The 23,401-nt window shown below is 37.9% G+C and overlaps 1 protein-coding gene and 1 pseudogene across 1 annotated transcript in view; both read left to right on the top strand.

Annotated features, from left to right (window-relative positions):
- Positions 1 to 23,401, top strand: part of LOC144369930 (E3 ubiquitin-protein ligase RNF213-like) — an 89,706-nt gene that overhangs the window by 11,345 nt on the left and 54,960 nt on the right. The window contains exons 4-10 of the mRNA XM_078030415.1: positions 370 to 1,300; positions 1,830 to 1,980; positions 3,868 to 3,974; positions 8,646 to 8,758; positions 15,908 to 16,122; positions 16,649 to 22,471; positions 23,163 to 23,295. Coding sequence (XP_077886541.1) covers positions 23,213 to 23,295 — 83 coding nt within the window. The 5' untranslated portion in view covers positions 370 to 1,300; positions 1,830 to 1,980; positions 3,868 to 3,974; ... (2 more) ...; positions 16,649 to 22,471; positions 23,163 to 23,212. The remainder of the gene's footprint in view (positions 1 to 369; positions 1,301 to 1,829; positions 1,981 to 3,867; positions 3,975 to 8,645; positions 8,759 to 15,907; positions 16,123 to 16,648; positions 22,472 to 23,162; positions 23,296 to 23,401) is intronic.
- Positions 4,402 to 8,624, top strand: LOC144369705 (large ribosomal subunit protein uL18 pseudogene; annotated as a pseudogene).

Raw genomic sequence — 23,401 nt, 5'->3', positions numbered from 1 at the left:
TCTGATCCAGCTCTCCCCTTCCAGAGAAAAGTTGAGATTTGGTGATTACTTTATTCCCTTTTTGAACCACAAAGATAGGCTATATATGTAGTGACATGATAGTTCAAACTGCCACCATTTTCCCCAGTGGCTCACAGGTATCTAAAATGTTTCAGGTCCCATCAGTACACCAAGACAAATGTGACAGAAGCCAGTCTCGCTGGCAGCCCCTGAAAAACTTGGAAACTTGCACATACAGTCCAATCCTTTTCTTCCTCAGGAACTGAAATTTGGTGGTTTCCACCTTCTTGCTTTTCTGCTCTAGTTGAGGGGCTTAGCAGGTGCTTGCTTCCTAGTCTAAACTGCTGTCTTTGTTCTCATATCTCCTAGATGTCGACAGCATGCCAGCTTCTTATTTGCTTCAAGATAGGAGAGAAGGAAACAGTCCCGTGGGTAGAAGCCAGTCACTGGAAAATTTGGAATGTTGGATACACAGTCCATCTCTTCCCCTCCCCATGAGGAACCTGGGATTTGGGGATTTCAGCAGTGAACTCTGTGTTGAGCCTTGGGGAGGGGCTACAGGGCGTACTTGCTTGGTAGATATCCTCCACTCTGCTCTTTTTGTTCTCAGGGACTCCCACACAGGGTCCCTTCCTGTTAAGACTCAGATTCAGGTAAGAAGTAAATCAGACCAGACCGATGGGCAGCCCTCAGAACATTGGACTTGGATGTACAGTTCAGACCTTTCCTTCCCTCCCCTGGAAGAAGCTGGTACTGCAGTTTCATAGTTCTCTGACATTGTGCTGGAAAAGGGGTTAGGGTTTCATGGGTTTTGCTACCAGCTTCAATGTGGCTAGTTTCGTGCTTCTTATGAAATAAGGTCTTTATTTTTCATAAAAAGACTTGATCTGTATTTGTTTGAATCTGTGTGTCCATGAGGGAAGGAAAGGCCAGAACTTACCATAGAATTTCTCTGAGGTCTCCTCCCAGTTTTTCTTTCTGCTTGGCTTTCTTAGATTTCCTTCTGCTTTTTCCCTGCAGAACTGTATTTCCTCCCAACACTGTCATGTTTCTGGACTAGTTTGCCTACCTTATTGTATGCAACATAATCAAATCTCACTTAGATCTATCACTGGCTCATATTCATGTACATGTTTATAAATACTTACCTATCTGAATTTGACAGGTTTTACAAATATGCTTTTCTGACTCAGTATCACATTGTGGGATTCTTTTTTTAACCAGGTATAGTTCTATTTTAATGGCTATTAACATTTCATTATGAAAGTGCACCAGTATTTTCTTCTTTTTCCTACTGAAGGTGGGTATCCTATCTCTAGTTTTTTCCCCACTACAAACATTGGCATTGGCACATGTGGTTTCAGATATTGAGGCTTTTATTTTGATGATAATTTTCAGGAGTAGAATTTCTTAGCCAAAAGGTTTTTCACCACCACAGTTTCCTAATACATTCCTTTACTGCTTATTGGTTGAAAAGCTGGGAGTGAAAATAAATTTTTTCTTTCTTTTATAAACCAAAAATTCTTGACAACCAGCATGCTGAGTTTCCTTGTGAGCTGAACTGTGGGCACTAATTTGGCCAGTGTTTTACCTGAATTTTGGTTTGTTTAGCATTACAATCTATATGCAATTGTAACTAGAAGTATTTACAGTTGTTTTCATGTGGATATAGGTTACTATATATATATATATATATATATATATATATAATCATACACACTTATACACATGAATATATATGTATATACATATATATGTATATATCTTTATTGAGTTTTTTTGGTTAGTCAACACTATTATAGAACACTGTTTTTTTTCTTTTTTTGCAGGGGGCGGGGTGGTGCTAGAGACTGGGAACCCAGGACCTTGCATATGTCAAGCAACTGCTCTGTACTGAGCTATACTTCCATCCAGGTTGAATGGCTTTTTAAATTTTTAAAGTGCAGTATATACCATTTTTCCCTTGAAAACAAAGTAAAGGTAAATTTCTCCTGATATTTGATGCTTAAATTTTAAATAGATGAAAAATAATATAGATTACAAAATTTATATTACAATGTTTAAGTTAGAAGGGTTACATGGAAAGACCACAAGAAATATTTTTTTCTTTTCATTTCACGTTGTTCTGGCTTTAAGATTACAGAATTTCTTCCTGAATTCTATTTCAGAGTTAACTTTATCAAATATATTTTAAGCATCCAACCTAAATCCTCTTGTTTTTGTTTTCAGATGTTTTTACTCTATAGAGCAGGATCTATGATTTTTGGGGTTACATTAGAAACGTGACCCACATAAGACCCTTATGAGTCCCCAAAACCAAGTCACTAGTGAGAGATCAAGCAGAAAGGAGAAATCTGGTTTGAAGATTACTTGCAGGACTTGGATTTATGTGCTCATTTGCATAAGAAATACTAAAAATATGATATTTAATTAGATGTAAACTGAACTTCAACAGGAAGTAAGACCACATTCCATTTGGAGATTACATGTCCACTGGGCTATAAAATGACTTCTGGCTGGGCACGGTGGTGTTTGCCTATAATCCTAGCAGTTTAGGAGTTTGAGGCAGGAGAACATGAGTTCAAAGCCAGCCTCAGCAAAAGCGAGGTGCTAAGCAACTCAGTGAGACCATGTGTTTAACTAAAAATAATACAAAATAGGGCTGGGATATGACTCAGTGGTTGAGTACCCCTGAGTTCAGTCTCCAGCCCTCCCACCCAAAAATAAAAAATAAAAGATAAATGACATCTGTTTCTATACTTACAAAGCTGTAATCGAGGAGTGGGATAGCTGGGTTAAACAGTGGTTTCATTCCAAATTTTCTAAGGAATCTTTATACTGCTCTCCAGAGTGGTTGCTCCCATTTGCAGTCTCACCAGCAATGTATGAGTGTACCTTTTTCCCCACATCCTCACCAACACTTACTGTTGCTTGTACTCTTGACAACTGCCATTCTGACTGGAGTGAGATGAAATCTTAGAGTAGTTTTGATTTGCATGTATCTAGTAATTAAGGTATTGAACATTTTTTTTCATATATTTGTTGATCAACTGTCTTATCTTCTTCTGAAAAGTGTATGTTCAGTTCCTCAGCCCATTATTGATTGGGTTATTTATTTTTTTGGTGTTAAGGTTTTTGAGTTCTTTATATATCCTGGAGATTAGTGCTCTGATGTATATATAAAGATTTTCTCCCACTCTGTAGGCTCTTTCTTCACATAATTATTTACTTTGCCAAGAAGAAGCTTATTAGTTTGACTCCATACCATTTATTGATTCTTGATTTATATTGTTGTGCTTTTAGGCAAAAAAAAAAAAAAAAAAAAAAACCCACTTCATTCTTCATATGTATCAGAAACATATTTGAGGTTTACAAAAGAGAACTGTCCTTTTTGTGCCTGACTACTAATTACTATGTGTTGTTAAAATGTCCTTTGGTCAAAGTTGGTCATATGCCCAACTCAGATTTAAGGTGTAAATGAAGGCTCTGCCTATGGTCATTGCAAGCAGTTTATATCCTGGTCAGGTATGAAATCAATATTATGTTTTTATGAGAAGGAAAAACATTTTTTGATAAATAGAAAATTTGCCTGTCATAAATGCATGAGAATCAGTAGCATGTACTGCACTTACTGACTTGAGGTTGAACGTTTGTTGACCTTGAGACAACTCAAGAGAAAAAACAACTATTCAATGTGAATTGATCTGATTCCCACATAAATGGTGAGATCAGACTCCACAGTCTTTGGTCCTGTTGAAATGTTTCTGTTAATTGTTGTCCTCCTTCCTTTCCTATACCATACTAGTGTGAGATGCACAGTTTATTATGACTGAGTGTAAAAACAACAATGTGTCTGTCCTTCTTTAGGTGTTTGCCCAGCTATTGTGAACATGGGGGTGAATGTTCCCAGTCCTGGGACACCTTCTCCTTTGACTGCACTCATGTGGGCTATGCAGGAGCCACCTGCCATTCCTGTAAGTTACATAACCTACTGCCTCTCCTTTCTGTTCTGATTTCCTGTTCATTATTTTGTGAATAAGTGTTTGTGTCTGTGAACCTCTGTACCAGAAGACAAGAAGCAAAAGTTTTTTTACAGACTCATTTTTGGATGGTTTATTTTTAATCAATTTTATTTCCCAATGATGTTGAAGTAACTTTAAAAATTCATAACATCAAATACAACAGCATAGAGAGAAAAAAAGGCAAAAGAAAATAACCAGCAAAGGTAATATAAGTGTAGTAAAATAAAATACAGCAGAAATTTAAACCAAATGAACTGCATCCAGAAAACACAATGGGATATCTTGTTCTCTTCCTCAATCTGAGTACACATATACTTCTCAGTTCTTGTCTTCCAAAGATAATGTGTGGCCAGATTATCAACATATAATTGAATGAGGAATGCCTCAGAAGTATGAGAAGAGGTGCAAATGTGGCCATACTTCTAAATAATGAGAAAACAGGTAAACTTTCAGGTCCTGGCCAGTCTTGTTCTTGTTTGACAGTGAAGGAGATGGAAAGAGTTAACACATGTGCAGAATTTACCATATGCCTGCCCAATTTTAGTCCTCCGCATTTTTTTTTTTTTTTACTGTTCTTGCAACTGTTTTTTTTTTTTTAATTGCTTTTATTTTTAAAATACACGACAGTGGAATGCATCATTCTCTGCATGTTTTAACTCCTTGAATCCTCAAAACAAGCATAGGAGGTAAGAGTTATTATTATCTACATTTGCACTTGAGGGAGGAAGGAGGCTGAGGAGATTTACATCGACTCACAGCTCTGAGCCTGGAGCCAGGGCTGTCAATCATCACCTATCTTCTTTCTCAAGAATTAGTCTCTGTCAGATTTCAAGCTAACAAAACTTTACTGACTACTAATTATTAGCTTTTAGAAGCATGTGATTGAGCCCCTGAATCATGGTTTTTCTGATTATTGACTTTTGTTTCTATTCATTTAGGACTTTTTATTTGTTTGTTTTAATTTGTATGTCACTCTTGATGTTTGGAGTCTCATCTCCACAGCACTTCCCCTCTCCCTTGGTTTTTAGAGGAGGAGCATGACATTTCACAACTGCCTCCTTCAGTCCCTTCCTGCTGGGGCAATACCACCATTGTACCATTAAAAACCCTTTTATGAGCCTGGCACATTATGCATACCTGTGGGAGAATGAGACAAGAGGACTGCAAGTTCAAGGCCAGCTTTGGCAACTCAACAAGACCCTGAGTGATTTAGTGAGACCCTGTCTCATAATAAAAATTATAAAGGACTGAGGATATAGCTTAGTGGTGGAACACTTTCTTAGCATGTGCAAGGCCCTGGTTTTAATACCCAGGACTGGGGAAAAAAACAACTGTTCCATGTGAATTAATTTTATTCCTACATAAACGGTGAGACATAAAGTAGAGAATGGATTGTGACAAATCTAACTTTGTAGGAACTGAATCCCAGGGAGCTAGTGTGTCAGTTTGGAATGAGACCCCTGGGTTTCCAGATGTTAGAGTTCCACAGAGAAGCAAAAGAAGGTGACTCACCCCCTGCATATCCAGTGATCAGTTCCATTTGTATGTTCATTTATTTTTACTCTGCTAGGTAAGAATTTGCTAAGGAACTTCTCATTTAAAAGGGGCTGGACATCTGATCTCAGAAACCTTGGATTAAGGATGTGGCCACAGGTGCAGAGTTAGGACTGAGATGGTTTCTTTTACTTACAGCCTCTCCCATCACACTAGAAAAGTTTCCTAGACAAAGCAGATACCCACTAAATGTGTTTGGTATCAGTAGCTGTTATCTAAACATAAATCCAAGTAACCCTGAGAAGAAAAACTTGACTGATAAATGTAAAGGGTTTTCCTCTTGTGGCCCATGATTTGTTTTATTAACTGATTTTATTTTATTGTGATTCTTCTATGGTTATATCAAAGGAAAGTTGAAAATCAAAACCAAGTGATCATGGGTCCATTATTTTTTGTTGAAGTACACGACAGGGATTGAAGTTCCAAGTATAAAACTAATGCATATATACATTCCCATTTAGATTAAATTTTTCCTAATCATTCTTCCTCTTCCTTTGTTATTATAGGCAATTTGAGCCCCAGCCCAAATGTGTGTATGCGTCACTCTGGGCTATTTTCCTAGGTGGTTATTAGCATGTTTGTTTATAGAAATGTGAATGTAAGTGGCCAAAATCCAAGCATGATGGGAAAACAATCCATGTTGTCTGTACTTTTATCAGTTGGAGATGGTTCTAGTTGGACTCTTGATTTGGAGGCCTCTGGTTGTACACACTGGACCCTTGATCATATTTAACAAAAAATTTTTCTTTTGTAATATCCTTGAACTAAACAGACATTTCTGTGTCCTTTTATTCAGTGAGATGAGAGAAAAATAATTTTTATACACATCCCTGGGTCATTCTTAACTATTTGAAATGAGGGGAATACACACACATATATAATATATACCCATACATATAGAAACACATATATAGATACACAGTGGTATATAAATGCATACTTTGTGTGTGTGTGTATATATATGTGTATATATACACACTTAATATACATAGAGAGAGGGAGAACAGTCACTGTGGAATGGCCTAAGTTTGTATCCTCAGTTCTACTAGGATCTCTTTGTCTTGGTATCACTTGCATAACCACTACCCAAGTCTGTCTGTATGGACACCTCATCTGATGCTTTTTCATTTCTTTTCTGGTAGCTGTGGCCAGTATTTGAGGCTTTCTGAAGGGTTTTCCCATCAAGACAATGTGTGATTCACACAGGAGATGTTATAGATTGACTATTCATTTAAAATTATGCTAAATATCAATTAGGTTCAATGTGGAGATTTTAATCACTTGCATTTTATATAGCAAAGCATTTGTTGTACAAATTAAAAAATTGTGAATTGGGATAAATTAAAATTAAAAAGAGACATAAAATATTTTTGTTTAATTTTTTGATAATCATTTGCAAAGCATTTAAGAAAGTGTCTTTTAAAAATGAACTTAAAAATGTCATGAAGAGCTTTTCTCCCCTATAGTGCTGTTGGGCCTGCAGGTCTGTGTGGATCCGTGGACCTGGGCTCTGTTCCGCAGGATGGGGTTTCTTTTTTTTTGTTTTCTTTTTTTTTTTTTAGAGAGAGAGAGAGAGAGAATTTTAATATTTATTTTTTAGTTTTCGGCAGGCACAACATCTTTGTTTGTATGTGGTGCTGAGGATCGAACCCGGGCCGCACGCATGCCAGGCGAGCACACTACCGCTTGAGCCACATCCCCAGCACAGGATGGGGTTTCTTAAAGTTGTCAAGAAGAGGGCAAAACTGATTACTATGCTCGGAAATGCTTGGTGATACAGGACAAAAATAAGTACAACACACCCAAATACAGGATGATAGTTTGTGTAACTAACAGAGATATCATTTGCCAGATTGCTTATGCCCATATAGAAGGGGATATGATAGTCTGCGCAGTATATGCACATGAACTACCAAAATATGATGTGAAAGTTGGCCTAACAAATTATGCTACAGCATATTGTACTGGCCTGCTGCTGGCCTGTAGGCTTCTCAATAGATTTGGTATGGACAAGATTTATTAAGGCTAACTGGAGGTGACTGGAGATAAATACGGTGTGGAAAGAATTGATGGTCAACCTGGTGTCTTCACCTGCTATTTGGATGCAGGCCTTGCTAGAACTACAACTGGCAATAAAGTTTTTGGGGCCCTGAAGGGAGCTGTGGATGGAGACTCGTCTATCCCCCATAGTACCAAACGATTCCCTGGTTATGATTTTGAAAGCAAGGAGTTCAATGCAGAAGTACATCGGAAGCACATTATGGGTCAGAATGTTGCAGATTATATGCGTTATCTAATGGAAGAAGATGAAGATGCTTACAAGAAACAATTTTCTCAGTATATAAAGAACAACGTTACCCCTGACATGATGGAGGAGATGTATTAGAAAGCTCATTCTGCTATACAAGAGAATCCAGTCTATGAGAAAAAGCCCAAGAGAGAAGTTAAAAAAGAAAAAAGGCGGAACAGTCCTAAAATGTTCCTTGCCCAGAAGAAAGATTAGGTAGCTCAAAAGAAGGCAAGCTTCCTCAGAGCTCAGGAAAGGGCTTCAGAGAGCTAAACCAGAGAACAGTTTTTCTATGAAGTTTTTTCAGATACAGATAATAAACTTATTGAACCAGAAAATAAATGGCATGAAGAGTTGCTGATGTGAATAATTCAACTATTGGAAAAATGTGTTTTAACATATAAATTGTTTTAAGTAAACAAAAGGTATAATTACTAAGTAAAGTGTTAAAAAAATTAATCATCATTAGATAATAACAGCATTTAGGCAGATTAAGCCAATGCACTTGAAATCCTTGGACTAGACTAGAATAAATCTAATTTGTTTGATTTTGAAAATAAGGATGTGTAGGATTCTGATTCAGAGTAGATATCCCCAAATTTTTCACTCTGTGCCTCTGAATCTACCTGCTGCAGAGTTGAGATGGAAGGACACTCTCTGAGAGAAGACATGACCAAGAACGATGCAAGATGAGCCTCATGGGAGAAAAGTCCCACTCCATGGGCAATACAGAGAGTTCCATTCCCTCAAAGCCCCTCTGTAACACTGTGACTTCTTTGCAGTTCTATACGAGTGGTCATCTGAAGCCTACATGGAAACTCTTCAGGCCTCTACTACATTGACTTGGATGGAAGTACCCCTCTCGGATCAGCTCTTGTGTACTGTAACATGACAGGTATGTTAAGCTCTTCTGTAAACGTTAAATTCCTATGGGTGTTTGCTCTGTGCAAAACCAAAATTAAGAAAGTCAAGGATTTACTAAGTTGACATGCTTATTTAGATGTGCATTGTGATTGTAATGTGGTAGCCAAGAAGTATTTTTAAAAAGTTAGAAAACAGGTAAAATGTGGGGGTTAATGGTTGTGTCCTTATTTTCTGGAAAAGTTCTTTCCTTGTGAAGTAATACCAATAAGTCTTTGCTTATTAGTTTAAAAGAAAAAAGGATAAATGATTTTTTACATCAATAAATGTCAAACACTTCAGAGAATCTTTACTCTTTTTTCCTATGATGATGGAGATGGAGCTTGTGGCCTCACATGTGCTAGCAAATGCTCTACAGCTGAGCTTCATTCCCAGTTCTCTATTCACTTTTTAAATTTATGAAAATATCCTTTGCTTTCTTTTGAATCTTTCAAAAATATTTTATTTTATTCTCTGGATTTATTGAGATGTAATTGAGGTGTAATTGACAAATAAATGATATATATTTAAAACAGATAACCAGATGTTTTGAAATATGTATACATGGTGAAATGCATGCCCTCATTAAGCTAATTAGCATAGCAATTACCTTATGCCATTTATAATTCTTTCATTCTTTCTTTGATGAGACAGTTGAGATTTACTCTCCTAGTAAATAGTAGGTAAACACTACAGTGTTGTTATTATAGTCACCATACTGCATATTATATTATAGGAGCTTTTTTTATTCTCCATATTTGAAACTTTGTACCCATTGACCAAAATCTCTCTATTTCCTCCTTGCCCAAGCCCAGACACGGACATTGTACTCTGTACTTCTAAGGGTGTCTTGTTTACATCTATGTAAGCACATGAATTTTTCTGGAAGTTAATAAATGTTCCTAAATCATACATACTGTATGTAAGCATATATTTACGTGCAACAATGTGTTACCTAGAAAATAATTGTGTGGTAGATAGCAATAATACATGTTGTACACAAATCCTTGACTCTTCCTATTTGATGTCTGCTTCTCAGAAGGACTAAATTATCAAGTCTAGTGAATGACAATTACCCTAACTTAATTGATGTGAGCCACAGCCTCTTTGAATATATAGCTCCTATCCATTTCTCTGTAACTGTGTCTGTGTGTACCTCTCCTCCTCAACATTGTTTCACCAACCAAAAAGGAATGTCCCTCCTTTGGGAAACTGTTTCTGTATTAACTTGGTGATATAGAAACAGGTACTTTAACCTCTGCAGAATTTGAACCTGCACGTTCTGAGACAATGTTAAGAAAAATATCAACTCTAGATGATACTAAGGTAATTATGAGTTAGCTATAATTTGGTATCCCTATTATTACTACTCTATACTGCCCTGATAGTGTTGCAGTTTTCTACAAGGAGGGAATTATGCATGGGTTAACATATGAGGGTTTGCAAGAAGCTTTAAAAAAAGCCTGATATAGTTTATATACCTACTACCTCTTCATAGGTAAAACAAAGTCTGAATATTTTGGCAGTGGTTAATCATGTGATGTGATCAGCATTAGATTAGATACATCTTCCTGTTTGAGAATGTACTAGCAAAATTTGAGAGCTCTTGGAGCATTGCTGTAGATGTGGGTTCAGCTGTTTTAGGATTTGGGGCAAGCATTTTATTATCAATACTGACTGAAACATTGCAGTGTGATTGCAGAGAGAAATGCACTGGCTTAATTTTACCAAAAGATGAGTCATCAATAAAATATGTGGGGAAACAAACAAGGAGATCTTCCTAGATGTTGTCAATGTCAGTGGTGATACTAGGCTTCCAAGTTACTCAGTGTCTTCCTTGTTTTGCCTTCATTATTGTAGATCAGGTGGGAACAACTAAAACTTTGAAAAGATAGTGGCATCCCAATTATACATTTCTCTTTTATTATTTAGGTGCTTAACTATCACTGAAGTCTAGGGCATGCTAAAGATTTTCATTATTTTGTCTTGTGTTAACCCTGTGAGCAGAGTCCATGTCCACTGAAAAATCCCAAGATCCATAGAAAAGTAGAGAAGATCCCAAGAAAACATTCCATGATCAGTAATGTTTTGGTGTCCAAATTTAATTTGTTAATGAATTGTTAGGAGGTACTATGGTTTGGGTCGTGAATGTCCTCCCAAAGGCCCATGTATGAAAGGCTTAGTCCCCAGGCTGGCAGTGTCAGGAGCCAAAAGAACATTATGAAAGTAGTCCCTAGTGAAGACCATCTTGTCACTGCAGACATACTCTTGAAGAAGATTGTGGGACCCTGGTCTCTTCTTCTTCCTCTTTTGATTCTTGGCTTGATTACAGCAGTTTGCTCTGTCAGGCATTCCCCAGCATTGCCATCTGGCACACCCACTAGGACCCAAAGCGTGAGGTTCTCCTGTTTGTTAAGTTGGAAACTCCTAAACTGTGAGCTCAAGTGGATCTTTTCTCTTTATAAGTTAATTATCTTCAGTGTTTTACTGTGGTGACAGAAAGATTACTAACACAGCAGGCTTAGTGAGGAATTTAAAAAAAAGAAGTAAAGAAAGAATATCTATTCTTTGATGATTGTCCTACCATGACCCCACATCTTTTTAATACTGGCATTTGCCTGGAAAGAGCCCTTCCTTCTCCTACTTGGGGTAGCTTACTCTGGCTGGTTTTTTGTGGCTTCTAATAGTAGTTCCTAAAAAGGCATGCTAGTGCCTCTGCCAATGGGAAATGCAACAGCATGTCCCTTAAACTATGCCAGAGGGGGAAATGCAGATGCTGCAGAGAAGTTTATTTTGCTGTTCTTTCTTCCAACAAACAAAATTCCACAGCCTTACCATGAAATGAGACTTGGTGAACAATAAAAATACAAATACTCAGAACCTGGCTAGGTCTGCAGCCTGCCTGACAGTTACCTTAATAGTCTCACATGTCTAGAGTGATAACTTTGGGTCTTTAGATGCTTCTTGACCCAGTTTCTTTATTTACTTTGGGTCTTTAGATGCTTCTTGACCCAGTTTCTTTCTTTATTTTTCTTTATTCAATTTTTATTTACATAGAAATTGAGGCTCAGAGAAATTTATTTTTTTCACTTTTCCAAGATTATAGATAATAAGCCATACTTTCAATTGAAAATGACATGGTGTTCTGTTCATATCTCATTTTATAAGTGTATGTATAGTGTTCTCCATCAACAAATGATTTTGCTAAAATGGCATGTGGTAGGTTGAAATTCAGAGGTAGACACTAATAATAATAACATCTTATGTGAACTGAGCATTTGGGTTATGTCAGGCCTGGAAAGAGATCAAGCACATATGAGATTGCCTCAAGAGAGCAGAAGTCCTTCCATGTGAGATAGTAGAAGCCCTCATGTATGAATGAGCAGACCCCCATAATTTTGTTCAATGTGATTTACTAAGTGAAATTACCACCCTGTGAATGTCCATGGGAATGAGCCTGTGCAGAACAGAAAGCTTTTATATTGGCCTTGCAGAAGAGAGCTGTTGATGCTGATGAGTGATAGGGATATCTAGATGCATCTCATAGCATCTTCCTGTGCTGAAAATATTCAGGTAAATCATGGAAAATCCCAAGATTCTAGAACTATTGCAAGAAAGACAGTCCTTGAAGGGACCTAATGTAAATACTGATTTAGAAGGACCTGTACTTGTGGGGTCATGACGGGTGCCACTGCTGGGCTTTCCCATGGATCTGGGGTCAGAGCTGAGATCTGAAGGTGTCCATTTACAACCTGAAAGCTGTCATTTAGAGCTGACACACCTTCACCTCAGTAAGGCACAGATACCAAATTATTCTTTAAATTGACCTTGCAGAAGAGAGCTATTGATGACAACAGACAAATGGACAACATGGTAGGTCCCAGTAACTCTGAGATTTAGGATAGAGACAGTAGTGGGTTGACCAATGTCTTTATGTGCCCTTGAATGTCCATGATCTAGTTCTATTCCTCCTGGAGTTTTGTCATATGAAATATAGGTTAGGGCTTAGTTGCAAAAGGTACCCAGGAAGCCCTCAGACCTCTGCCATCTTTGAACAACTTAACTAATTCAAAAAGCTCAATGACTAGCACTAGGTTACCCAGAAATGTGTGGTGGAGTTGAATTATTTTGTTAAGTTGGGCAGGAACATTTTTCTAGGCCTCCTTTGCCTCATCTATAAGAGAGTTGGGCTGAATAAAGGATATCACCCAACTCTAACCTGTATTTCTCCCTGAATAGAAACATGGTGGAAGAACTTCTGAGAAAGCTCTCATGGGGCTGTACTTCTCAGAGGCACAATACAGTGACCAACTTTTCCTTGTAGATGCAGGACAGCTGCTAGTGATTTTTGTCAGTGAGTCCCTATTCATGATACTGAGCATAGGTTTCTTGACCAGTTCTTCATCTGAAGATAGAATATGACAATTTACATCATCTGGACACATTGCTCTCCTAGTGTTCTCTGAACTTATACCCACCTTCCCCATCAGAGGAAATGTAGGCAGGTGTCTTCATCTCTAGAGAGGTACTGTACTATGTAGAAATATATTGGACTTCTTTTTTATGAACCTTTTCTTGAATCAATTTCCAAAGTGACAGAATAAATTTCCATGATTGACAGATCCATCAATTTAAAGGCATCATATTGTTTTTTTTAATGAAATCTTTCTTTTTTTCTTTTTTTGGGAGGTGGACATGAGCATAGCAGGTGTGTTTTGGATATATGTTTATCTGAATGCATAAAATAAACATGTTTTTTTGTCATCAAGCCACTTGTTTTCCTGTAAACATTCCTTACATAGCTCGAAGGTGTATTACGTGGTGTGGAAAGTTTCAAAAATTGGAAAGCAGACATAATTTAGCAAAATAAACAGAAATCAATGCACATTATATGATACAGGGTCAGTGTTGTTGTTTGTATGTGGCTTAATCAAATCAAACCATCAAGTTAAGTTACTGCAAATTCATTTGCTTGAACTTTAGAGGGTAGATTAGGAGCCGCCAGTGGTCACTGTGCGTGAGTGCAAATAGATGAAAGGGGCTCCAGCAAGTTGGAGGAACATGTTTTCATGTAGTCGGATTTAAGGATAGTTCAAAAATCCTTTAAAAATTTGTCCACAATTAGAATTAAATTTGCTGTTCAAATTTAATTTGCTGTTCAAACTACAGAGCAGCTATTTGTTGTTCCAAGGTCTCTTAAATTCTTTGGTCTGTTTGTTCATCCTTGAAAGCTAAGGACAAATTATGTGATCTCAAAATTCTCTTATAGGTAATATTTTTTTTTTTTTTGAAATTTATGAAAGTAATGTGTTGTGGAAATGGTGTGTCTTACTTGGGGTCTTTTAAATAATTTCACTATAAAGGGCAATCATTTAAATTATGATTTTTTTTCAGAAGAATAGTTTGAGAGATTATTTTCAATCTTCTCCTCTTCTGTAGTTGAAGGAAAAGATTTCTTATATTTTAACCATGCAAGACCCCGAATCTATCACACTGACCACTAGCCTGCATGATCTGTTCATGCACATCATTTTTCTTTATGTCAAAAACCATGAAAATAAATGAGAGTATGGCATCATAATTTATGAGTTCCTAAGCCTCACAGTCTTCTACCTATTTTCTTTTACACTGGTAAATCCTTCTATGGTTGGAGTAGGTAATCAGAAAATAAATGCCAAGCTCACTTATGTAATTTTTCATGAAAATTTTGAAATACAAATTGCCCAGTGAAAATGTGATTAAAAGAGGAAAAAAACAAACTATGAATTTCAAGGGGGCTGTAGGAATGCTCATAGCCTCCTTTAGCCAACAGAGAGAGTGAGATGACCTCTTAAGTCTTTTTCCTAATGTCATTGAATATAAAATGGACATTAGTTATGCTAGTTCAGTTTGTTCTGATTCATGCTAGTTTTGAGATATTTTATAACCTTGCTCTTCACAGTCTTTGAGCCAGAGTTCTTTTCCCTGGCCCTTGGAGTTCTTGGATTTCTGGTTGTATCTGCTGCATTTCAGGCCTGTGTACACAAAACAGCAATATGGCTGTCAGATTTGTCCCTTGCTACATGGTATGGAAGATGAGCCAGCCATTAGGTTCCTGCAGGAGGGTCAGAGTTCTGTGGGGACTTCTTAGGGGATTTCTGGCAATATTGTTTTGATATTTTAATTTTGTTCATGGAGAAGCCATACCATTGCATTTGTTCATTTAGCAGCACAAACTCTACACAATTATTTTGTAATTTGGAATGTTTCTATATAGAGAGAAACTCATCATTTTACCAAGTTCACATAGAGGAGTGGTCATATGACTTGATGTTCTAAATAAGAGTTAAGGCAACTTCAAGTCTCCTTTATTACACTTAAATATAGGCCCTTTACATCATGTAAACTTTTTTACCTTTATGATGTAAGATGAATTGGGGGGAAAGTGAGAGAAGTCATAAGTTTTTTCTTCTGTAAATATTTTGGAATGCACTTTAATTTTTTTCTAGTTTCCTTCATTAAAAAAAAAGAGGTAATATAACAGAAATCTGTCAGAATTTGTCAGCTGACATTTGTGTCCCCATGATTATTACCTGGAATAGATATATTCGATGCTCAAATGTCTCGTGTGATTTAGTGTTGACCACAGAATGAGTTGCTGATAACTTGTTGGTCATTTTTAGTCAAAAATATTTATTTTAGAGCTGGGGCTGTAGCTCAGTGATAGAACACTTTCCTGAGTTTAATTCAGGACCTGAAAAGAATTATTTTATATTATGATTCATGATCATATAGGCTTTTTGTTTCTCAAATGTGTCTGTTATACATGCATTTGATTATCTCAGGAAAAAGATATTCAATTTAGAAAGGACTATGCTTATCAAAAAGATAAATATTCATAACTTGTGGTATTATATCACAGAAATTCAGAAATGGACCCTTTGGCAATGTTGACTAAATTGTCAAACAGATTTCACCAAAGCTAATTATTACAAATATATGGTAATGTAAATTTCAAATTTTAATATTGATATCTTAAGAATTCTAGTTATGTTGATCTTAATCTCAAAGATATCTGATGATTAAAAACTTTAATTCAGATAAGAGATGCCTCTGATGTTCAGACTCATTTCAGCCTAGTCATGTTCTGTTTCCTCCCTTCCAGGTCCTTTCTGCCCATAAGAACATGCATGTACTTAGTGCAGCACAATGGCTGCCACCTGGCCAGAATCAAAAGCTCTCATGGAGAAAACCCCCAGCCTGTGATTTTCAAGTACATGGTCAGCATGGACCAACTCCAGGCACTAATTGACTAGATGGACCACTGCCAACAGGAGCTGGCTTTCCATTGCAGGAGGTCAAGGCCTTCAGCTCACCTTGGTAAGTCATCAGCCATTACAGACTTTAGTTCCCAGGAGCTTGCACCAAGCAGCTGCATATTCATGAGACTCCTGTATCCTCAGCACCAAGGTCACAGCCTGGAAAGTGCAGAAATGCTTTTCCCTGGGGACAAAGAGCCAGGGCAAGTTGCTTCTCTTTGCTGAAAGTTGAGAAGGGTCTGAAGTCTCTTCCCAGCCTCATTTGGGCAACTGAGCAATAAAGACCTCCTGATGAGGCCCTTAGAATGTAGTGTTCATACACTAGGAGGGGCAGTGTTGCCTCACCTGTGTTTTTTTCTCAGAAAAGATTGCTAACAGCATGGCTTAGTTTTTTGAAGGTGATTATTCTATGAGATTCTCTCTCAGACTGAGTGCAATTAGTGTCTTGGATAATCGCTAATTAGAGAACAGAGCTGGTGTTGTACAGTTCTTTCAGGACTCCAGGTAATTCTGTGGATGGCTGTTTGTTTATTTTTAGTCTACCCTGTACAATTCTGTTATGAGTTTTGTATTTTCTTCCTTTGAAGCCATTAGATTTGTGACTATGTCCAACCCTGCTGCCTTGATGAACCTCTTTGGTTTTCTGGAGGCTGATCTGAGTTCTCGGAGGTCATATGTCAAGTCTGTCACTCAGCAGCTAGCATCTTTCTGAATCTTCAGGAGTAAGACACCCATCTCTCTAAGATTTATTAATGCAGCATCTGTAAAGCATGTGAAGTAAATGCTCCTTATTCATAGCTGTGCAGTGTATTGAAATTATAATTAGTGCTGGGAGACTTAGTACTTATTGTTAGTCAATTGCTACCACATAGATCACTGACCTAAGATTGTATATTACCAGAACAATGAGAAAGTTGGCTCCTGGAGAGTAAATCAATGCTATTGCACAATCAAAGTTAGGTCATTTAAGCAGAGAAAATGAGGCAAATTAACTATTAGTTAATCAATAACAGTCAGAAAGAAAAAAAAAAATCACCCAGTGACTCAGGGAGTCAAACACATATCCCCAACATGTAGTGTATTCCAGAAGCGAAACATTGCCCAGATCGGTAAAGGATTCCTGCACGAAGGGTCCTTGTGTTCCTAGTGATTTGCAAGTGTTTGATTGTCATTCTTTCTATATAAATATTTAAAACAACAAGAGTGACACAACCAAGTATTTTGTTGAGCTTAGGAGAAAAAAAAATTAAATTTGATAAACACTTTTTAAAGAAAATAAAGGAAGTACATCATACATACTCAAAATATATGAATTTCTTACATTCGATCTCTGGAGAATTTTTAGTAGACACTTAATTCAAACAAATTCTGTTGCAGACCCATGTATCTCCAGAAGCTCTAAACTGGAAATAAGATAGGCAGCAAGTGTAGCCTAAAATTCCTTCAAATCCTTGAACTAATTGGCTTTTTATCATCAATAGATGCAAATAGGTGTGCAGAATGTGGATGTTACCCTTGTGCAGAAGGAGTAATGCCTTCATTTCAGCCTCTGATTCCTTTTGATGTCTTTTTAAATCATTCCCTATACAAATCCTGTTGGTGAAATAAATCTTGAATGGAGCCAAAGGTATTCTGTACCTTTAAGAACATTCATTTGTGGGAGTCCAACCTTGCATGTGACCGGGTCACTCCCCAGCTGGGTGATGGAGGCTTCAGGGGGCAGATGTCCCTAGATGCCCCACCCTTCTTGGGTTCCAGGATGGTGTCTCCTGCATGGGTGTGTCTTGCTGTAGCCCCATGGGTGGAGCTATGCTCGCCTGTCCCTTTGTAATATCACTCCTTGCCCTGTTTGGGATAGAATGTTCCATGGAAACACCTTTTGTGTGTCCCCTTTTCTTACTGTGCCCTTGGTTGTAGCCTACCTAATGTCAGTCAACCTGCTGACAGCAGACATCATGAAACTAGACGCAGCCCCCTGAAACCTGACCCCTTGCCTCATTTGAATAGCTTCTCAATAAAAGAGGTCAGCACTTGAGGGCTCGCACTCTCTTTCAGTCTCTCTCTCTTTCTGCAGACCCTTAAGGTCAGAGGAGCCACCACAGCAACCTCAAAGAAAAAGGTATTTCTGTCTCTTGTGTGGTTGTTTCTCGTAGCCCAGTTAGCCCAGTTTCCCTGGAGTAACCCCTGAGTATTTTAGTTGGAAACAGAAATCCAGCATTCATTAATTCTTAATTTATAATTGAAATAATAAACCCCAATATAAACACAAAACCGTTCATTTATATGTAAGAATTTCTTTGCTGTTCAATTTATGAAAGAATAAATGTTTAATAATTATGTTTTTAAAATGGAATTTTGGAATAATCTATGAAATATGTGTTGAAATTTTCTGCTTCCTAGAGATAAGTTTGCAGCAAATTTTAAAAAAAGATAAAATGTGGTTGGTACTGATTCTTTGCACATGCCTCAGCCACTGGTCCAGGGCTGGGTGGTGATGAATGAAGTTGGTGTGTTTGTAAGCTGGTGGTGTTGTCAGCAGAAGCAGAGGGCTTCTTTAACAGGGAGCCATCATGAGTAGTGCTGCTGTGCATTAGGGAGAAGAGGAGTCCCATTCCAGATTCTCAGTTGTGGCCTAATGGTGACAGCTGATGGGTTTGAAAGGACATGCTGAAAAGGACAAGCATTTTTTTTTTAACTGATTTGATGTCACCTCCATTTTACCTCTCGCCTTACTTCTCTGTGAAGGGGGAAATCCCCCTTCCTACCTGTAAGCTATCCACTTTATAGTCACCCTCACTCTCACCTAGACTGGGGATTCACAGTGTCTTTAGCATCAAGGTGAGGACCTTAGAATTGAGGTGGCCTCTTTCTCTATGGCTTAGTTATGGTGGCCCTGAGGAGGTAGTGCTGGAGGACTGAGATATGTTTGGTTGAATAGTTAGGAGCCCAAATTCACCTGCAGCAGGAAGGAGGTTAATCTCCATAGTTTCCAAATAAAGAGCCAAGCCATTTAGTAGAAGAAAAGGCACAAACATGTGTCCCTAAAGAATTTTTAACACACAATAGGAAGTATCAGTGTTACTTTAATAAAAAAAAGGAAAAGAAATCATATTTTGAATAATAACTTTTTCATGGCATTTTATGATCTCAAACAGATTTTAGGTTCAGTGTATAAATTAGTCTGATGATTATTTTGGTGACAATTGTATTTTGAATTCTATTTCCCAATAAATTCTATAATTGGAATCTTCAAGTAAAATCTGTAAGTATCATGCCTGAATGAGTAAAGACTCTTTGCTTATATTCTAATAAAAGAAAAAAAAAACAAGCTAACTTAAGTCTCAATATTAAATTTTTTTAAACATTCAGAAGTCCATTAAAAACTATGTTGTTGCAGAGTTAAAAATGTGATCATTTCTAAAATAGTCTATATTTTACATAGAAGGGAGTAAAGGAATGATATGAGGAGACAGGCAGTGGGGGGCCAAGTAGGTCTCACCTTTAGTATACTTGTCTTTCAGATGGAACCCCAGTGATGAGGTAGGTTAGAAGAACCAATGAAATACACACTTACTGGGAAGCTTCCCTGCCTTATACTCAAAAGTGTACTTGTGGATTAGAGGGGGAACTGCACTGATTCTCAATATTACTGCAACTGTGATGCTGACTGGAATGAATGGTGATTTCCACATGCTTTCTCTGTGCAAAATGCAATGTTTTATTGCTTAAACTATGTGCCTTAGGCAGATATTAGACAAGATAGTACAATAAGAAGAATAAAGAATTCCCCAAGAAGTTAAAGAATGAGCTTTGTTGTGTATGTTGTTGTTTATCTGAGGCCTAAAATATCAAGATGGTTATTTCAATTTACCTATGAACAATTATGTCTATTTTATTTTTCTACTAAAACAAAATCAAATACCAGATTAATGTTCTACATTCAGTGGAAATGAAATGTCAGTCTTCTTAAAGTTAAACTGAGTGTGCATGGCTAATCTTGAGTTGTTTTTTAACCCCATAAATCCTTAAGTGGCCACATGAGGGAAACTAGAAAAGTCCTTGGGTCCATAAAAGGGACATATAGAACTCAAAATTCTCCCTACAGTTGTAGGTTTCAAAAGGCTACAAACCCAATGAAAAGGTGAACAAGGACAAATCTTCCAGTTAGCACATGAGATAGAAAAAAATTAAGTCTGAAACCTCATGTCTATAGATGTGCCCTTACATAGATTTTTAATTCAAATTAGCAATACATAAATGGTCTTAGAATTAAATTACCACGGCCACAGGTTGGTAGCACCAACAGCTTGTCATTGAATTACAAGATATTCTTACTGAGGGTCTGCCCTCCTCCTTAGAACAACATCATAGGATTCTCACAGATAAAATGCCTCCAAGTATAAGCTCACACTCCAGTATTACAAAACACACAAAAAAAGGTGGGAGGGTAGAGAAACCACAAAGGGGAGACTGGAAACTTATTCTTGTAGCAGGAATTTTTTCTGTGCTGCTTCCTAGTTTCTCATTTTAGGCTTATGACTCCATCAGTTCTCTCCTATCTTTCCTGCGCCTGGTTTGTTTGTGGGAATTGCTAACAGCTGGCTTGTTTCATCCTCAGTACTTGTTGGCAAGCCTGGTTTTGCCCAAATGGGTCTTCATATCACTGGGACTTGTGCTGACAGACTGAATGTAAAGTTGAACACCTGTCTAGATAACACTACTTTGCAGCACATGATGGTCCTTGATCACCATCAAATGCCAGATGTGACCAGTGGTACTGAGATGCTGTTAAATTGTTACCTGACAGGGGTCTGAAGAGGTCCTTCAGAAGAAGGGGACCTCAACCCAACCCTGATAGGTTCTTTGTTTATACCAGAGAAAAGAATTTCAGGATGTGTCAGAAAGAGTCATAAACAGAAATTATTTATTTGGGAAAGCAAGGAATACACACTTCTGCTGAGGTCTGGCTGGGCACAAATCACGAGCCACTCAAGCAGGAACAAACTTTATTTCCAAACTCCACCAGCACACTCCCCGGGAACTCTCCCGAACGCCACCCACCCGGCTCCTCCTGGAACACAACCAGAACTCCCACCACCGGAACATCACCAACTGTGAACTCTTCAGGAATCCCCGCGAGAGCTCCACTGGAACTCAACGGGAACTCCGCGAGAACTCAAAAGTCATCATCTTAATGGCTTGCTGGCGTCCCCTCTCAACCACTACTTCTGGCAAAAATGCCATGTGTCATCCCAACTCGGCTGTGGCCCTCAACACACTTCCAGGAACAGAGAATGTGGGCCATCTCAGGAATGGACATGCTTTGGGGTCTTTTTTTAAAGGAGACTCTGTAAACAGTAAATGTGAGAAGTAAGTGGGAGTGGTCCAGCCTGGTGAGCTCAAGGTTCTTAATCATGCAGAACAGGGTGCTTCACTATGGTCTAGTTGTCATGATCTTTAGATTGACAATATTTAGTCATAGATAATGTTTGGAACATACTCATATCATAGGTCTCTACAATTTTTTCTCTTGGCTTTATTTAGTCTAAAGTAAATATATTGAGTAACCTAGCAGTGCACATAGGCAGTAGTTATCTGGACATACAACACTCCAAGATGTTAGGAACTTTAAACAAATTTATGTCCAGAGGAAAACAAACTTGGCAGAAATGCTGACGGCAGCCAATCAGATGATTTCTGTTATGGCACTTCCTTTTCTCTGGTGGTGAGTGTAATCTGCAGAGGTGGTAGGGTTAATCGTCTTGGGTCCCAAGTACAACCTGTGCTAGAACCTTTTTTTCTTTGTCTTTCTTTAGGCAAGCTTTGCTAAATTAAGTTTTCTCAGTTTTTCTTCAAACAATTCCCATCTAGGTACCAGCTGTGAGAACCAGCCTGTGTTTCTTCTGGCATTTGGGAGAACTCAGACACTATTTTCTGCCCATCTTTGAGCCATCTGGGAGTAGAGAGCTGTAGAACCCAGAAACAAGAAGAGGCTGCCTTTGGAATAACTGCTTTCCACCACAGGGTCCAAAGTTAGACCACAGCTTGTGAGCCCTGGGGTGGGGAAAGAGAGGGTGACAGCAAGGGTACTACTTGATGAGGTGGTCCAGGTGGAAAACTGTGAGGACCAGCAAGAGGAATTACAAGAGCGAGACCCAGGAACCCCCAGGGAATGCCCATGAAGGAGTCCCCTCTGAACGCATGTCTAGTTCAGATAGAATCCTTGTGGGCACAGGGAAGAGAAGCACCCATCAAGTGATATTTTCTTGCTCTTTTACTCCAGGGTAGATGCTGGACTTGATGTGGTCAGGGACAAGATCACCAGGCCTGTCTGTCAAAAGAGGTAGATGTACCAAATGCGAAGGGAGAAGTCTATATGCGTTTTGCTGGACTGGCTCTGCAGGATTCCAGTAAGTCTGACTGATCCTGAGAAAGAAACTCTGTGTTTCAGTGCAGTGTCCTGTTTTGACTATGAACCTGGGACTGGCAGAGTAATTACTGCAACCAGACCTCATTCTGCCCCTGGAGAGAACCAGTGGATTTTTCCTTATCTGAACATAAACAGTTAAGCCATGGGGTCCCTAGATTTCACCCAAGGGCTGAAGCAGGTGTGCCTATGCAGTGTGGAGAGAACAAAGTCAGTTTTGAAGAACTCTGTGAGTGCAGCTTGTTCACAGTCAAAACAGTAGTAACTGGGATTACAGAAAACAGTCCTTTAACACCAAAGTAAATTAGTAGAAACATGGTAAATATCATGTTCAAAAAGCAATTTGAAATATTACTTGAAAGAATATTCCTTTTTTCTCAGAAATGTAAATCTCTAGTGTTTATTAAACTTTAGCTTTTGTGCTAGAAAGTGAATTGCTTAATTCTGGAAACAATATATCACAATTGTGTGTACTTTATTTAACAAGTGTTGGCAATCATGCAGTAAAAATAAAAGCAATTATAATATAAAAGTTATCCAGTTAAGTTGGTAATACTAGTAAAATAAAAATTAAAACTGTTAATATCAAAATCATCTAGTAGGAATTATGTATTTTAATATTTTAACTTGTTTCCTGTTCATTACAATATTATTAACATTCATTCTCATTTTAGGAAGTGATGTTTGGAGACACTGAGTGACTTGCCTAAGTCATAGACTTAGAATGTGGAAAGTTTCACTCCAGGGACCACAGCATACAAAAGAAATTTGTGTACCTTATGAAGTTTTTCTTCATGTTGGAGATAGGTATGTAAAGTGTTCCTAGCAACAGATTATGGCAGGAATATAGAAGGGTGATGGGATGGGCTTGCTTGCAAAGTTTCAGTAGGATTCCTGAGCCGAGGATGTCTGT

The sequence above is a fragment of the Ictidomys tridecemlineatus genome, chromosome 13, assembly GCF_052094955.1.
Source record: "Ictidomys tridecemlineatus isolate mIctTri1 chromosome 13, mIctTri1.hap1, whole genome shotgun sequence".
NCBI lineage: Eukaryota > Metazoa > Chordata > Mammalia > Rodentia > Sciuridae > Ictidomys > Ictidomys tridecemlineatus.
This window is presented reverse-complemented; position numbering and strand designations above follow the sequence as displayed.